General features: G+C 45.1%; 1 protein-coding gene across 10 annotated transcripts in view; it reads left to right on the top strand.

The window, feature by feature from the left end:
* LOC136629129 (zinc finger protein 585A-like) overlaps positions 1-13132 on the top strand; it is an 80289-nt gene that overhangs the window by 43782 nt on the left and 23375 nt on the right. For 8 of the 10 annotated variants that reach the window (XM_066605270.1, XM_066605273.1, XM_066605271.1 and 5 more), the window contains 4 exons: positions 6016-6119; positions 6315-6494; positions 6577-6700; positions 6783-6847. The exons of 1 other annotated variant lie outside the window; for it this stretch is intronic. In XM_066605270.1, the coding sequence (XP_066461367.1) occupies positions 6024-6119; positions 6315-6494; positions 6577-6700; positions 6783-6847 (465 nt within the window). In that variant the 5' untranslated portion in view covers positions 6016-6023. Of the gene's footprint in view, positions 1-6015; positions 6120-6314; positions 6495-6576; positions 6701-6782; positions 6848-6897; positions 7043-13132 lie in introns of those variants that run through there. One more of the 10 variants, XM_066605274.1, reaches the window with a different exon arrangement.

The raw sequence follows: 13132 nt of genomic DNA, 5'->3' as shown, positions 1-13132 counted from the left end.
GTGGTATTTGAGGTCAAATTTGCAGATGGTTTGTCCAATTAGGGCTGTGTAGCTAGAGAAGAGGAGGGGATCAAGGACCGAGCTCTGAGGGACCCCAAAAGTGAGAGGAAGTGGAGAGGATGTAGAGCCAGTGAAGGGAACTCTAAAAGAGTGGTCAGAAAGATAGGAGGAGAATCAAGAGAGAGCAGTGTCATTTAGGCCGATAGAGCAAAGAACAACGAGCAGGAGGTCATGGTCAACAGTGTCAAACACAGTGGAGAGGTCAAGGAGGATTAGTACGGAGTAGTCGCCCCTCAACTTTGACATCATCAGGTCATTTGACACTTTTCTGAGCGTAGCTTCGGTCAAGTGCATGGGGCGGATGCCAGATTGGAGGGGGTCAAGAGGTGGGATATCCGAGAGAAAGCATGTGAGGTGGAAATAAACCAAGAGTTCTAGTCGTTTGGAGATGTAGGGGAGGTTTGAGATCGGTTTACAGATTGGCAGCATCGTTGGGGTCAAGGATCTTTTTTTTTTTTTTTAGCAGAGGGGAAAAGATTAAGTGTTTGAATGAATAGGGGAAAATACCAGAGTTCAGAGAGAGGTTGAAGATGGCGGTGAGGTGGGTAATGACAGCCAGAGAAGGAGGGCGGAGGAAGTGTGAGGGAACAGAGTCGATGGGCTGAGCAGCGGAAAGCAGTCTGGAGACTTCTTCCTGTGTTGTTGGTTCTAGTATGGAGTAGTAAAAATTAGGAGATTATTGTAGCTACATGCTATATCGATCCTGATCCCCAGACATCACACACAGCTCTACTGCATCCATCCTGACCTCACACATCGCACAGCTCTGCCACATCCATCCTGATCCCCAGACATCACACACGGCTCTACTCCATCCATCCTGATCCCCCACACATTGCACACACACGGCTCTACTCCATCCATCCTGATCCCCCACACATTGCACACACACGGCTCTACTCCATCCATCCTGATCCCCCACACATTGCGCACACACGGCTCTACTCCATCCATCCTGATCCCCACACATCACACACAGCTCTACTCCATCCATCTTACCCCCCACACATCGCACGCAGCTCTACTCCATCCATCCTGATCACCACACATCACACACAATTCTACTCCATCCATCCTGATCCCCACACATCACACATAGCTCTACTCCATCCATCCTGATTCCCCACACATCACACACACACAGCTCTACTCCATCCATCCTGATCCCACACATTCCACACACAGCTGTACTACATCCATGCTGATTCCCACAAATGACACACACAGCTCTACTACATGCATCTTGATTTACATACATTAAACACACAGCTCTACTCCATCCACCCTGATCCCCACACATCACACACGCAACTCTACTCCATCCATCCTGACCCTCATACATCACAAACATAGCTCTACTACTTCCATCCTGATGCCCCATACATCACACACACAGCTCTACTACTTTCTTCCTGATCCCCACTCATCACACACATAGCTGTACTCCATCCATCCATCCTAATCCCCCCACATCACACACACATAGCTCTACTACATCTATCCTGATTCCCACATATCACACACAGCTCTACTACATCCATGCTGATTCCCATGCTTTATACACATAGCAGACTCCTGGATACAGTGATCAGCCCCTGGTCATCCGATCCCTGACTCCACCCACACAGGTGATCACATGATGGTGATGTAATCACAGGTACTGCTAGGAGCCTCGTGTGGTGCAGAGTGTAAGCTCTCGCCTACGACCTGGAGGTTGCAAGTTCGATTCCCACATGAATCAGGTAGCCGGCTCAAGGTTGACTCAGCCTTCCATCCTTCCGAGGTCGGTAAAATGAGAACCCAGCTTGGTGGGGGGTAATAAGTAATAATTACCTGAAAGCGCTGCGGAATAAGTTGGCGCTATACAAATACCATGATTTGATTTTTTGATTTACTGCTAGCTACTATCAGCTTATCCAGTATACAGTACTTTCTACCAAACTGGAAATTGCTCCTCCCACAGCAACGCTGGACATGTGGAAGTGACATCACTGCAGTTCCTTCAGCCTGCCAGATCTCTGTGGCGGTGGTAGGTCTGTGTCTCCTGACAGGATTGCTGGGTTGTGTCTGAGATAATAATGGCTTAGTTGTATTCTCATTTTGTTATTTTTGTCCTCCCCTTCCAAGAGCCCTAACTTTGTTTTTCCTCTGTCGGTTAGGCCCTGTGTTTCATCTATGCTGTAAGACTTGTCATGATGTCACTAGGGGTGAAGCATGAGAAGCAGCCACACATACTTATGGGCAAGTGGTTGTTAGTAGTTTGATAGTGAGTAATAAAGGTAGTACTGAAAAGACCAGGATCGGGGCTAGCCGTGAGCTTTCGGAGATTTTATTTTTTTCGGATGTTTTCGATTAATTTTTTCTTTGAAATGGGCAGCTAGCTCTCCAGCACTCAGATTTATCATGGGTCTGGTTCTTTGGGGTTAAGGAGGGAGTGGAATGTATCAAAATGTTGTTTTAGGTTGTGGGATATTGAGGAAGCGAGGGAGGTGAAATAAGCTTGTTTGGCATGGGGAGGGCGAGGTCGTAAGTTTTGAGCATGAATTTGTAGAGGAGAAAGTCTGTGGACTGCTTTGACTTTCTCTACAGACCTTCAGCACACCTAGAGCACCGTAAGATGAAGTGCATTTGGGGCTTGAGCCAAGGTTGCCGTCGTCTGCGGTCGACGACTCTGGTCATGGGGAGGAATGGAGGGAATGCTACAAACAGGGCACGTCTGAGGGTGGTGGTGTAGTGTTCGGCAGCCAGATTGGGGTAGGAGAGGAGAGAGATGGGGAACAGGGAGGACTGTAGGGTCTTGGCGAACTGTTGGGTGCTAACAGTCTGGAGGTTCCTAGAGGTGCGATAGGTGGGAAAGTCTAGGGAGATGATAGGGTGTCTGATGGAGAAGGAGAGGAGGTTGTGATCCGAGAGTGGCAGGGGGAATTTGTAAAGCAGAGTAGAGGAACATTTAGGTCGAAAGTGTTGCCATCTCTGTGAGTGGGGGAGTCTGAGGGTTGCGATAGACCAAGCTAGGAGGTGAGCGTTAAAAGCTGGGAGGCGGATGGGGAGGCAAGGTCATTAGTGGAGATGTTGAAGTCACCGAGGATGAGGGTTGGGATTTTACAGAATAGGAAATGAGGGAGCCAGGCAACGAAATGATCTAGAAACAAGCGGGTGGGACCTGGAGGCCAGTAGATAACAGCAACATGCAGGGACAGTAAACAAAAGAGTCGTAGGGTGTGGACTTTGAATGACAGTAGGGTGAGTGAATGAATGTCTTGGAAGGTATGAAAGGAGAATGCCTACTTCTCTGCTGTGCTTGTTGTCTAATCCAGGGGTCCCCAACCACCAGTCTGTGGACCAGGACCGGGCCGTTGGGGTTTTCTTGCCGGTCCGCAGCTCTGATGTTGGCTGTTCACCAAGTTAGTAGTGAATACCTGCAGGGGCCACAGCCCCCCTTCCAATATTCACTAAGCAGCGCTACTAGCAGCACTGATCCTGGCGCACATACTGACGTCAGTGTGCAACTAGGATCCTCCTTCCCCCTCCCCTGACGTCTCCTCTTAGGTTCCGCGAGAGCAGGGGGAGGAGGCATCTGGCAGCACACTGATGTCACAGTGTGCAACGGGGATCATCGCTGCTAGCAGAGTCGAGCAGAGGAACAGCGGCGCTTCCACGAGGAGGAGGTGTAACTATATGGGTCTCAGGGGGGCACTGTCACTGCAAGGGGCCGCTGTGGGATGTCACTATTACTACTGGGGGCCTCTGTGGGATGTCACTATTACTACTGGGGGCCTCTGTGGGATGTCACTATTACTACTGGGGGCCTCTGTGGGATGTCACTATTACTACTGGGGGCCTCTGTGGGATGTCACTATTACTACTGGGGGCCTCTGTGGGATGTCACTATTACTACTGGGGGCCTCTGTGGGATGTCACTATTACTACTGGGGGCCACTGTGGAATGTCACTATTACTACTGGGGGCCACGGTTGGATGCCACTATTACTACTGGGGGCCACTGTGGGATGTCACTATTACTACTGGGGCTGATATAGGGGATACTATTATTAATAGTGTCCCCTACTTTGGCCCCAGTAGTAATAGCATTACTACTGAAGCCACTGAAACCCCACTTTCATATGACAAATGCCCCGCCCCACCCCACCCCGCTCGGCCATGGAAAAATGGCCATGCTTGAAGACGCTCACTGGTGCAAAAAAGGTTTGGGACCACTGATCTAAATCTAAGGGTGTGGGAGAACTGTAAGCCAACATAGGACCGTGTAGTGGAGGTAGAATTGGACTGCTATATTCACGTTTTGATGAGAGCGAGCAGGTTGAGACGTTTGATGGTGCAGAGGTCATAGATAGTAGATAGTTTGTCGCACACCGACTGGGATTTCCATAGAGCACATTTGAATGAGGCAGTGGCGGGATGTTTGGGCTAATGGTTTGGCTAGGGGGGTGGTCTAGTATGATTAGGGTGAGATTTTGGTAGAGAGCAAGATGGGGTGGGCCAAGGTTTTGGGCTATGTCCCCCACAGATAGGACAATGAGCACCTAGGTTAGCAAGGGTGAGCGGGTGATTGGGGGATTTGTGAGATTGGCTGTGATACTTCTTAGGGACATAGGGGGGATGGAGGAATTTTAGGAAGGTGAATAGTGCATGTGAGCTATGCATGGATGAGGAGAGGAGGGAGGGGTAATGTGGATGGAGTTTGTTGGGGTGGGAGTATTAAGAGAGCGTTATGGCTGACAGTAAGGATGGTGATGAAGGCTAGTGTAGAAATGAGGTTGTAGATGTGCAGGGTGTTAGTGAAAGCTACCTGCTCCCTACCCTGTCAAGCAGCCGTTTCTAAAGGTGCGGCTTGCTCGATTAAGTAGTCGGGTAGGTAGGGCAGGGTGAGTGTGGAGCAGGCTTTTGCCAGTGATAAACAGAAAGTAAAAGAGGAGAGGAGCAGTCAATGCAGAAAAGGAAGCAACACATATGCAAGTAATGGAGTAGAGATGCAGTCTTTGTAGATGATGATGAGGCATGTGAGGATAGAGCAAGCAAAAGCATAAGCAAAAGCAGTGGAGTGTAGATGTAGCCTTTGCAAATGAAGCACAAGCAGTGGGGAGAGGAAGCAGTCTTTTTAAGGGCTGGCAGATTAGCGGTGCCTTTGTCGTCTCTTCTCCTGATGGTCAGGTGGATATGTGGTCTCAGAGCATGGACATGGGGGTCAGGTCAGCCTTGGCAGGCCGCAAGTTGGGGTTTTGGAGCTGTAGGGGCTTGGCGTTCGTCTTCAGTAGAGGTTCAGCGTGGTACAGTATGTGGGGGGGCTGCGGTGCCATTCAATGGCTGGCAGATCAGTGAAGCTGGTGTCATTTCTTCTTCTGGTGATCAGCCGGACCCTTTCAGTTAGCAGGTGAAGATGGAGGTGTCTGCAGGGCTTCGGACGGTTGGAGGGGTATCTGAGTCGGGGCGTGGGAGTCAGGTCAGGTATTTAGGCAATGAATGTGGCCTACCTGTCTCTTACCCCGTCGAACAGCCATGTATAACTGCCTGCTTCACTTAATCCATCTCACTTCATTTGGCTTATACACGTGACTGCACTCAGGATTTTGTGCGGTCTGTAGTTCGGGCTTCATGAAACTCACAAAACATATTCCCTTTAATATCTTCTTAAAGGGGTTTTCCCATGACTTGCTTCACAACCACTCTGCCCTTCTTTATTGCTGCTCACCAAGACGTGACTGCTTCAGCCAATCACTGGCCACAGCAATGATCTTTCATAGCCAGTAATTAGCTGCAGCAGTCACATGTCCCGGTCAGCAGCAACCAGGAAGGACACAGGGGCTGTGAAGGAATTTTAAGTAATGAGAAAACACTTTTAAATATTTCCCCTAATTATCTTCAGTAAATGTATTTTTATGTTGTTGTTTTTGTGCTTTTATAGCTTTTACATTGGTTCATATTCTTCCTATTTAGATCCCTAAATGATTCATTCATCAAAGATGAAGAAGGTCGGAAATAAGATGTCAGAAAGTGTAATGAATCTCACCCTAGAGATACTCTTCCAGCTTATTGGAGAGGTGAGAGATTCTGATGACATTTCATTACATCATTCTTATCTATGGTAATTACAGATGATGTCACTTGAGAGGGGAGTAATTCTGATGATGTCACATTACATCATTCTTATCTATGGTAATAGATGATGTCACTGGAGAGGTGATGGACTCTGGAAATGTCTGTAGTGATATTTATTAATGTCTCCCCATATATAGGATTACACAGTAGTGAAGAAGACCTTTAGTAATGGCTGTCGGGCCCCTGTGTGTGATGAATGGGGGAGGCCCCTTAGCCCAATCACAGGGCCCCCACCTCAACCACTGATACAGGAGGACATCAATGTACAGAAGATTCTAGAACTCACCAACAAGATGATTGAGCTGCTGACTGGAGAGGTGACACTGCAGGGAATGCTGGGACATTATACAGTAACAGCACTGGAGGCTTCTGGGTGATGACTGTATATTGTATTGTCAGGTTCCTATAAGGTGTCAGGATGTCGCTGTCTATTACTCCATGGAGGAGTGGGAGTATTTAGAAGGACACAAGGATCTGTACAAGGACGCCATGATGGAGACCCGCCAGCCAGTCACCTCACCAGGTAATAGACAGGACTAAATACATGGGAACTTTATTATCTGTATGTGAAGAATGACTTCAATATCTGTCTGTGTTTTCTCCAGTTCCATTCAGTAAGAGAAGCCCACCAGAGAGATGTCCCCGTCCTCTTCTTCCACAGGACCACCAGGTAGATGGAGATGTCCCTCTGATCTTTAGAAGGCTGTGAAGCTCTTGTCTTCAGTCTTATTAGATGTCCTCTATTTGTGTGATGAGGCCGGTGGAGATGGCAGGATTACCGCTGACCAGAGACATTACATGTTGTCGGGATCTTCTTCCAGTTTTCTGGCGGTGGAGACTGCTGGTGGGAATAAGAAGCCAACAGGTTGGATTTATATCTATCTGCTCCTTTATATCCCCCAAGACAAACAGCGGATGTGTCTGGTAGACGCTGATCTACTCCACTGAGACAACGTGCAGCATGTCTAGCCACGCCGGATATACATGTGTATGAGGTTCCTGAGGGGTCATTGAGCCGCCATCTAACATCTATATCCGGCTTCTAGACCTGCAGCTATGTGGCCATCAGAGAAGTTAGAACATAACCCACTCAGACAAGAGGTTTCCTACTGGACCTTCTATGGACAGCTAGCCAATATAACATCACCCAGATGTATGGTGGGGTTCAGTAAAAGTGTCAGGTGTTTATAGGATTTTTTATCTAGATCTTCTCAGCACTAAGCAATGAGCTAACTTTAAGGAGAACTTGAAATTGTAAGGAATATATACATCACTAGTACAATAATAAATGAGAGCTTACAAGAATATGGGGAGTATAACCATGCCAAATACATCTGGCTGTAAATTACAAATAGTTGGCAGAGACCTCAGATAACCAGAACCGTCAGAGTTATTAGGAACAGTGCCAGTTTAAAAACTGACCACATATACTGACCGCGGACAGGATACAACTCCCCAACACACAACTGGACTTTAAGATCCCGGGACATTCACATGTTCCATGTCTGATGTTGTATACCTGATCCTGTGCAGTAAATGTCCTGTTGGGGGCCTTTATGTTGGAGAAACAGGGCAAAGACTGAAAGCAAAGATGAGATTTCATCACCACACTATTAAACAGAGAAAGACAGAATTACCTGTGGCCAAGCATTTCTCTAGTCATGGACACATCATAACAGATAGGAAAGTTATAATATTGAAAGGCAATTTCAAGTCATAAAGCCATAGAAATATATAAATTCATAACAACAATTTCTTTGAATATTAGATCTTTATTAGTGATAACAGACATAATACTGATGGATATGTGTCACAGGGCAATTACATCCAAATTGACAGATCTGGAATACCATCTTTCTCGATATACCGTACAGAAAACTGCACAGAAATGTTTTTTTAGTATATAACATAAAATAAATATTATACTGATCTTTGATAATGGAAAGAAAGAAGAAAGAAAAAAAGCAAATGGCATATCGTATTATGTTTTTTGACAATCATATAAACTGAAATGGCATTGATGAAACTAACATAAATTAAACTAAACTTGGCAGTGAGTTTAAATCACCACATTTAACAAGCAATAGATTTTCTCCACACATCCCAAGATTCCCCGTATTTTTTTAAAGAATTATCCCTAAGTGCCAACCATTTTTCAAATATACTCTGCTCAGCCATACGGTCTTTAAACTCTTCAAATGTCGGAGGGTCGGGCCCCCTCCAATGCTTAGCGATAATTGACTTTACTGTCATTAGGGCATGGTGTTACGGCACTCTGACCCCCGAGCGCCAGATGGGGTGCCCTGAACTTACCGCACCCCACTGTCCCTGCCTACTTGCCTCGACCTGGCTAACCCCAGGCGGACAACTGGGCGGCGGTCCCTACTCTGGCTAGGGACCTGGCGACTACCTAGATGAACTAACTAACGGGGGACAGAGTGCCGACAAGGAAGGCAGATGGAGTTACCACACAGAAAAATGCTGAGCACAAGACAAGCTAGGGAAAGGAAGCTGACGAGCAGACTAGCGAACTGACTGGAGGGAACTGCAGACAGAACTAACTAGGAGATGACAGAACCAATAACTGGCAGTGAGCTCAGGTCACTGCCAGCCTTATAACTGCGAGACTCTACCCCGGGGCGGAGAGTGGGAGGAGCCAACTCCCCCACTCACAGTACAAGAGAGAGGAAGGGGTGTGGGCGGCGCCCTACGGGCGGACCTGCCCACGCTGCCGCACACCGGCCGCCCCACATCGCCGGGAGAGATCTGTCGTCACAGCTCCAGGACGCCGGAGCCAAAGCCAGAGCGTCGCGCGCTGACCACGGGACCCCGCGCCGTGCTGCATGGTAACACATGGCTCAACAAATATCTGGTATTCGGTGGGTATCTATCCAGTTCTACTAATAACAGGGTCAATTTTGCAACTCTCTGAACACGGATCTTCAACATATCATCTAAAAGATTAAGAATAACTAACTAGTAATCCTTTAATTTAGGGCATGCCCAGAATATATGAGTAACCGTGCCCCTCTGATTGCAATTTCTCCAACATACATCGTTGTCCTTATGGAATCTGACAGCTAGTAGACTCAGGGTGAAATACCACCTCCTATTAATTCTCATTTGTACTTCCAAGATGCCTAGCACGCTTGTCTATAAGATTTTTTCCCATACCTCAATAGGTATGACCTCCCCTAATTCTTTTTCCCAACTCAGCATATGCGTCTTTTTGGACAATCTATTGTTACCTGTCAGAATATCATAAAACAATCTAGTCTCTGACTTCCCTTTGATGGGCTCCGATATAATCTTACTGAGATTTTCAGCGGGAATCTTTACATTATATATAGTGTAAAGAAAACAAAATTATACCGATTTCATGTATTATTTCTACGAATAAATATACTCTGCTACACATTGTGGAGTTTTGATAGTTTTCTCGTTTGGACTGCAAGACCCCTAAAAGAGCGCAGAAGGAGCTTTTTTGTTTCCTTTACATTGTACTTTCCCCATTGCTGGGTCTGATACCTTCTGGGGCGATTTCCTACTGCTGCATCTCCTTGGACCAAGGATTTCAGGGATCCTGCATAAAACACCTATAGTTCTACAGGCTAACGGGGATCATCGGTGCAAGCGGGTAACTCCCCCATCTGTGGGGACCCCGCTTTGCACCAGTTGAGTAAAATCCCTAATTTGAGACTTCTTGATCTTTGTGTGGTGGCGCCGATCTATACCTTCCTGATTACATTATATATAGGAAATTTTTTAAGAAAAAAATTGACTCTAGAGTAATTAAATATATCCTTCTGGGGCAAATTACATTAGGAGCAAAAATTTTTAGAAAAGTTTTTAAGTCTCCAGATAATAAATCATCCAGCCTTATCATACTCCCCTCTTACCATCTTCTTAGTTCTACGTCTGGGATAAATAAACTTAATATTTCAAGAGGCAGGGTGGGACACTTGTAAATATCATATGTGGCAGCTTTTCTTGTGAGCTCCTTCTGAACTTGCAGGGACGCCACCACAGGGAGAAAAAGGTTTTTACCAAGAACTCTTAGCCCTGAGAATTCTGGCATTGCTTCTAATGACGCTGCATACAGTAGTAAATTCCCTGTAGGAATTTTTACAAAGCTTTTTCCATACCCACCCAGGCCATGGCACTTCCATTTTTTGCCCAGCTTCTGGTTTTCTTCTATAGAGTGGCTTTAAAATATTTTTCTAAATTGGGTATGTCCACTCCCCCATTTCTGCAGCGCATGGCTAGGATTGACAAAGCCAAACGGGGTTTGTTTCCTCCCAAAACAAGCACAGATCATCTTATAAGAGTAGTTTTAGATATTGCGATTGGCAGGGCTCTGAAAAGGTATATGGTTTTTGGCAGGACTTTCATTTCGTGCCGAGCTAAGCAAGGTTCAAATTCAACAGGTGATTAAGCTCTTTTTGGGTAGATTCAAGTAGGGACATAAAATTAACTTTCTCCAGTTTGTCGACATCCGCTAACAGAGATATACCCAAATACAGGATATTATCATCACTCCATTTGAAAAGGAAAACCCATTGAGTTGCTTGTTTTAAATCGTATGGGACATTTATGCCCAGGATCAATGATATATCTACATTAATTTTCAAAAAAGAGACGCTGCTAAATTACTTGAGAATCTGACAGGCCACCCTCAAAGGCTGAAGTGGATGTGACCGTGTTACAACAATCTTGTTTTGGCGGGAGTTCAGGGGAATTCCACTCAGGTCGGGAGAGAACCTAATTAGTTCAGCCAGTGGTTCCACCATAAGAACATACAAAATTGGAGAAAGCGGACAGCCCTGATGCGTACTGTTTGTGGGAGAAAAGTATAGGGCCCGGACGACATGAATAATTGTTGCGGACCTGGAGATTTTCAATGAATTGAGCAGTTTGAGAATTTTTCTTGTGCCGTCCGAGGCCTGCTGCCCCTTAACAAAACCAATCTGATCAGAGTGAACAATACCAGGGAGAATGTTCAACAACCTATTTGCAAGTATTTTTGCATAAATGTTGACATCTGTATTAAGCAAAGAGATTGGTCTAAAATTTGCTGGATCGTTTGGCTCCTTACCGGGTTTAGGCAATACTACTATGGTAGCCTGGAGCATTTCCTCGGGAAAGGAGCCTTTTTTCATAGCTGTACTAAAAGTTTCTACCAGATAAGGAGACAAAGACTGCAAAAACAATTTGTAGTATTCAGCAGAGAACCCATGTGGACCAGGCACCTTTTGATTTTTCATAGAGGAAGCCGTCTCTAATACTTTAGAGATTGTTATTGAACGGTCTAAATTGGCAATAAGAGAATTACTTTATTCAGAAATTTATCTATAATATCGCTATTTGGTTGCTTAAGTTGGGAATCGCTTTTCAAATTTTATAGTTTGCTGGAAAATAAACAGAACGCATCCGTTATTTGTTTTGGGTGAGTTAATTTGAATTCCTTATTTTTTTGAGTTCCACACATACAGAATATTAGTTTTAGCTGTTCTCTTTTACCAAATTGGCCATCCATTTTGAGGGTTTATTTAAAGACGAATAAACATTTGCTCAGTGAGCCCCTATCTGTATATCATAATTCCCCTGTAATACTTTGCGGAGTTCTAGTCTTGTTTTAAATAATTCATGAGATTTTTGAGTTGTAGAGCTTTGTAGTTGGCTTTTTTTAATTTATCTTTTTTGTACCTAGCTCCCAGTTTTATAAGTACTCCTCTCATATAGGCCTTATGGGCATTCCAAAGGGTAACGGGGTTAATATCAGGCATGTTATTTAGGGTGAAATATTAATCTAGCGCCAATGGAATGCCTTTACTGAATTTGGGTAATTTCATCAAATATGTATTATTTCTCCATAGACTATTCTGGTGGCGATGGCTGCCAAATGATAATGGCGTTACTACCGGGGCTTGATGCGACCATGTGACTGTACCTATTTCAGATTTAATTACTGAGGTGATAAGGAATTTGTCCACCAAACATAAATCTATGCGGAAGAAGGATTTATGGCACGGAGAATAGTAGGAGTTTGCCCTTGCAGAAGCATTGAGGCACCAAAAGTATTAAAAAACGCAACTTTACATATCCAGGTACCCAGAGAAGCTCCCCCTTTCCCACCGCGGTTGGTTGTATCAATAGATCTCTCCAGTACCAGATTAAAGTCTCCGCACACGATCACCGGACCCTTCGCCACCTTATTTATTTTTTCTTGTGAGTCTATTCAGAAAATTGATTTGTTTTGAATTTGGGACATACACATTTACCACTGTGACCTGAGTGTTTTTAAGAAATCCCACCAACACAATATAACGCCCCTTTGGATCGCAAATTTGTTTGTCAATGTTAAAAATGGCTGAATCTTTAAACGCAATCATAACTCCTGCGTCTTTCTTTTGTGCACATGCGTCAACAATCTGGAGATATTTTCTCTGAAACCTTCTCGGGCTATCTGATTCTAATAGATGGGTCTCTTGAATACATACAATATCCGTGTTGAAACGGTTTGTCTCCTTCCACACGGAACTTCTTTTATATGGAGGAATCAGACCGTTGGCATTCAGAGACATCAATTTCGCCGCCATATTCGTAGTAGTAGTGGCTGGAGCCAGGGATCAGGAGCCCAGAGAAATCTAGCGATGCCTACTAAAAAAAATAACAGTAGAAACCAACAAATACTACATTTGATACTTCAAACAAATGCTGTGATAAGCCAGATACAAAGTCCTTGCCATAAAGAACACATTTTTGTTGCAATGAGCCAGAGATAGAAAGCATAATGGAACATAGTTCTCATTCAGTCGGTCAAAATTATGCTGCGAGGGGAAAAGAAAAAAAGACAAACGCCAAAGAGAAAGTTACGACAAGCTGACGCTTGTATATTCATTTGGCCGACAAAAAGTCACCAGAGTGGGCAAGCACACATCATCGCATTCCATGG

Source organism: Eleutherodactylus coqui, chromosome 5 (genome assembly GCF_035609145.1).
Source record: "Eleutherodactylus coqui strain aEleCoq1 chromosome 5, aEleCoq1.hap1, whole genome shotgun sequence".
NCBI classification, from domain to species: domain Eukaryota; kingdom Metazoa; phylum Chordata; class Amphibia; order Anura; family Eleutherodactylidae; genus Eleutherodactylus; species Eleutherodactylus coqui.
Note: the sequence above shows the minus strand (reverse complement) of the source record. Positions and strands in the feature narration are given on the sequence as shown.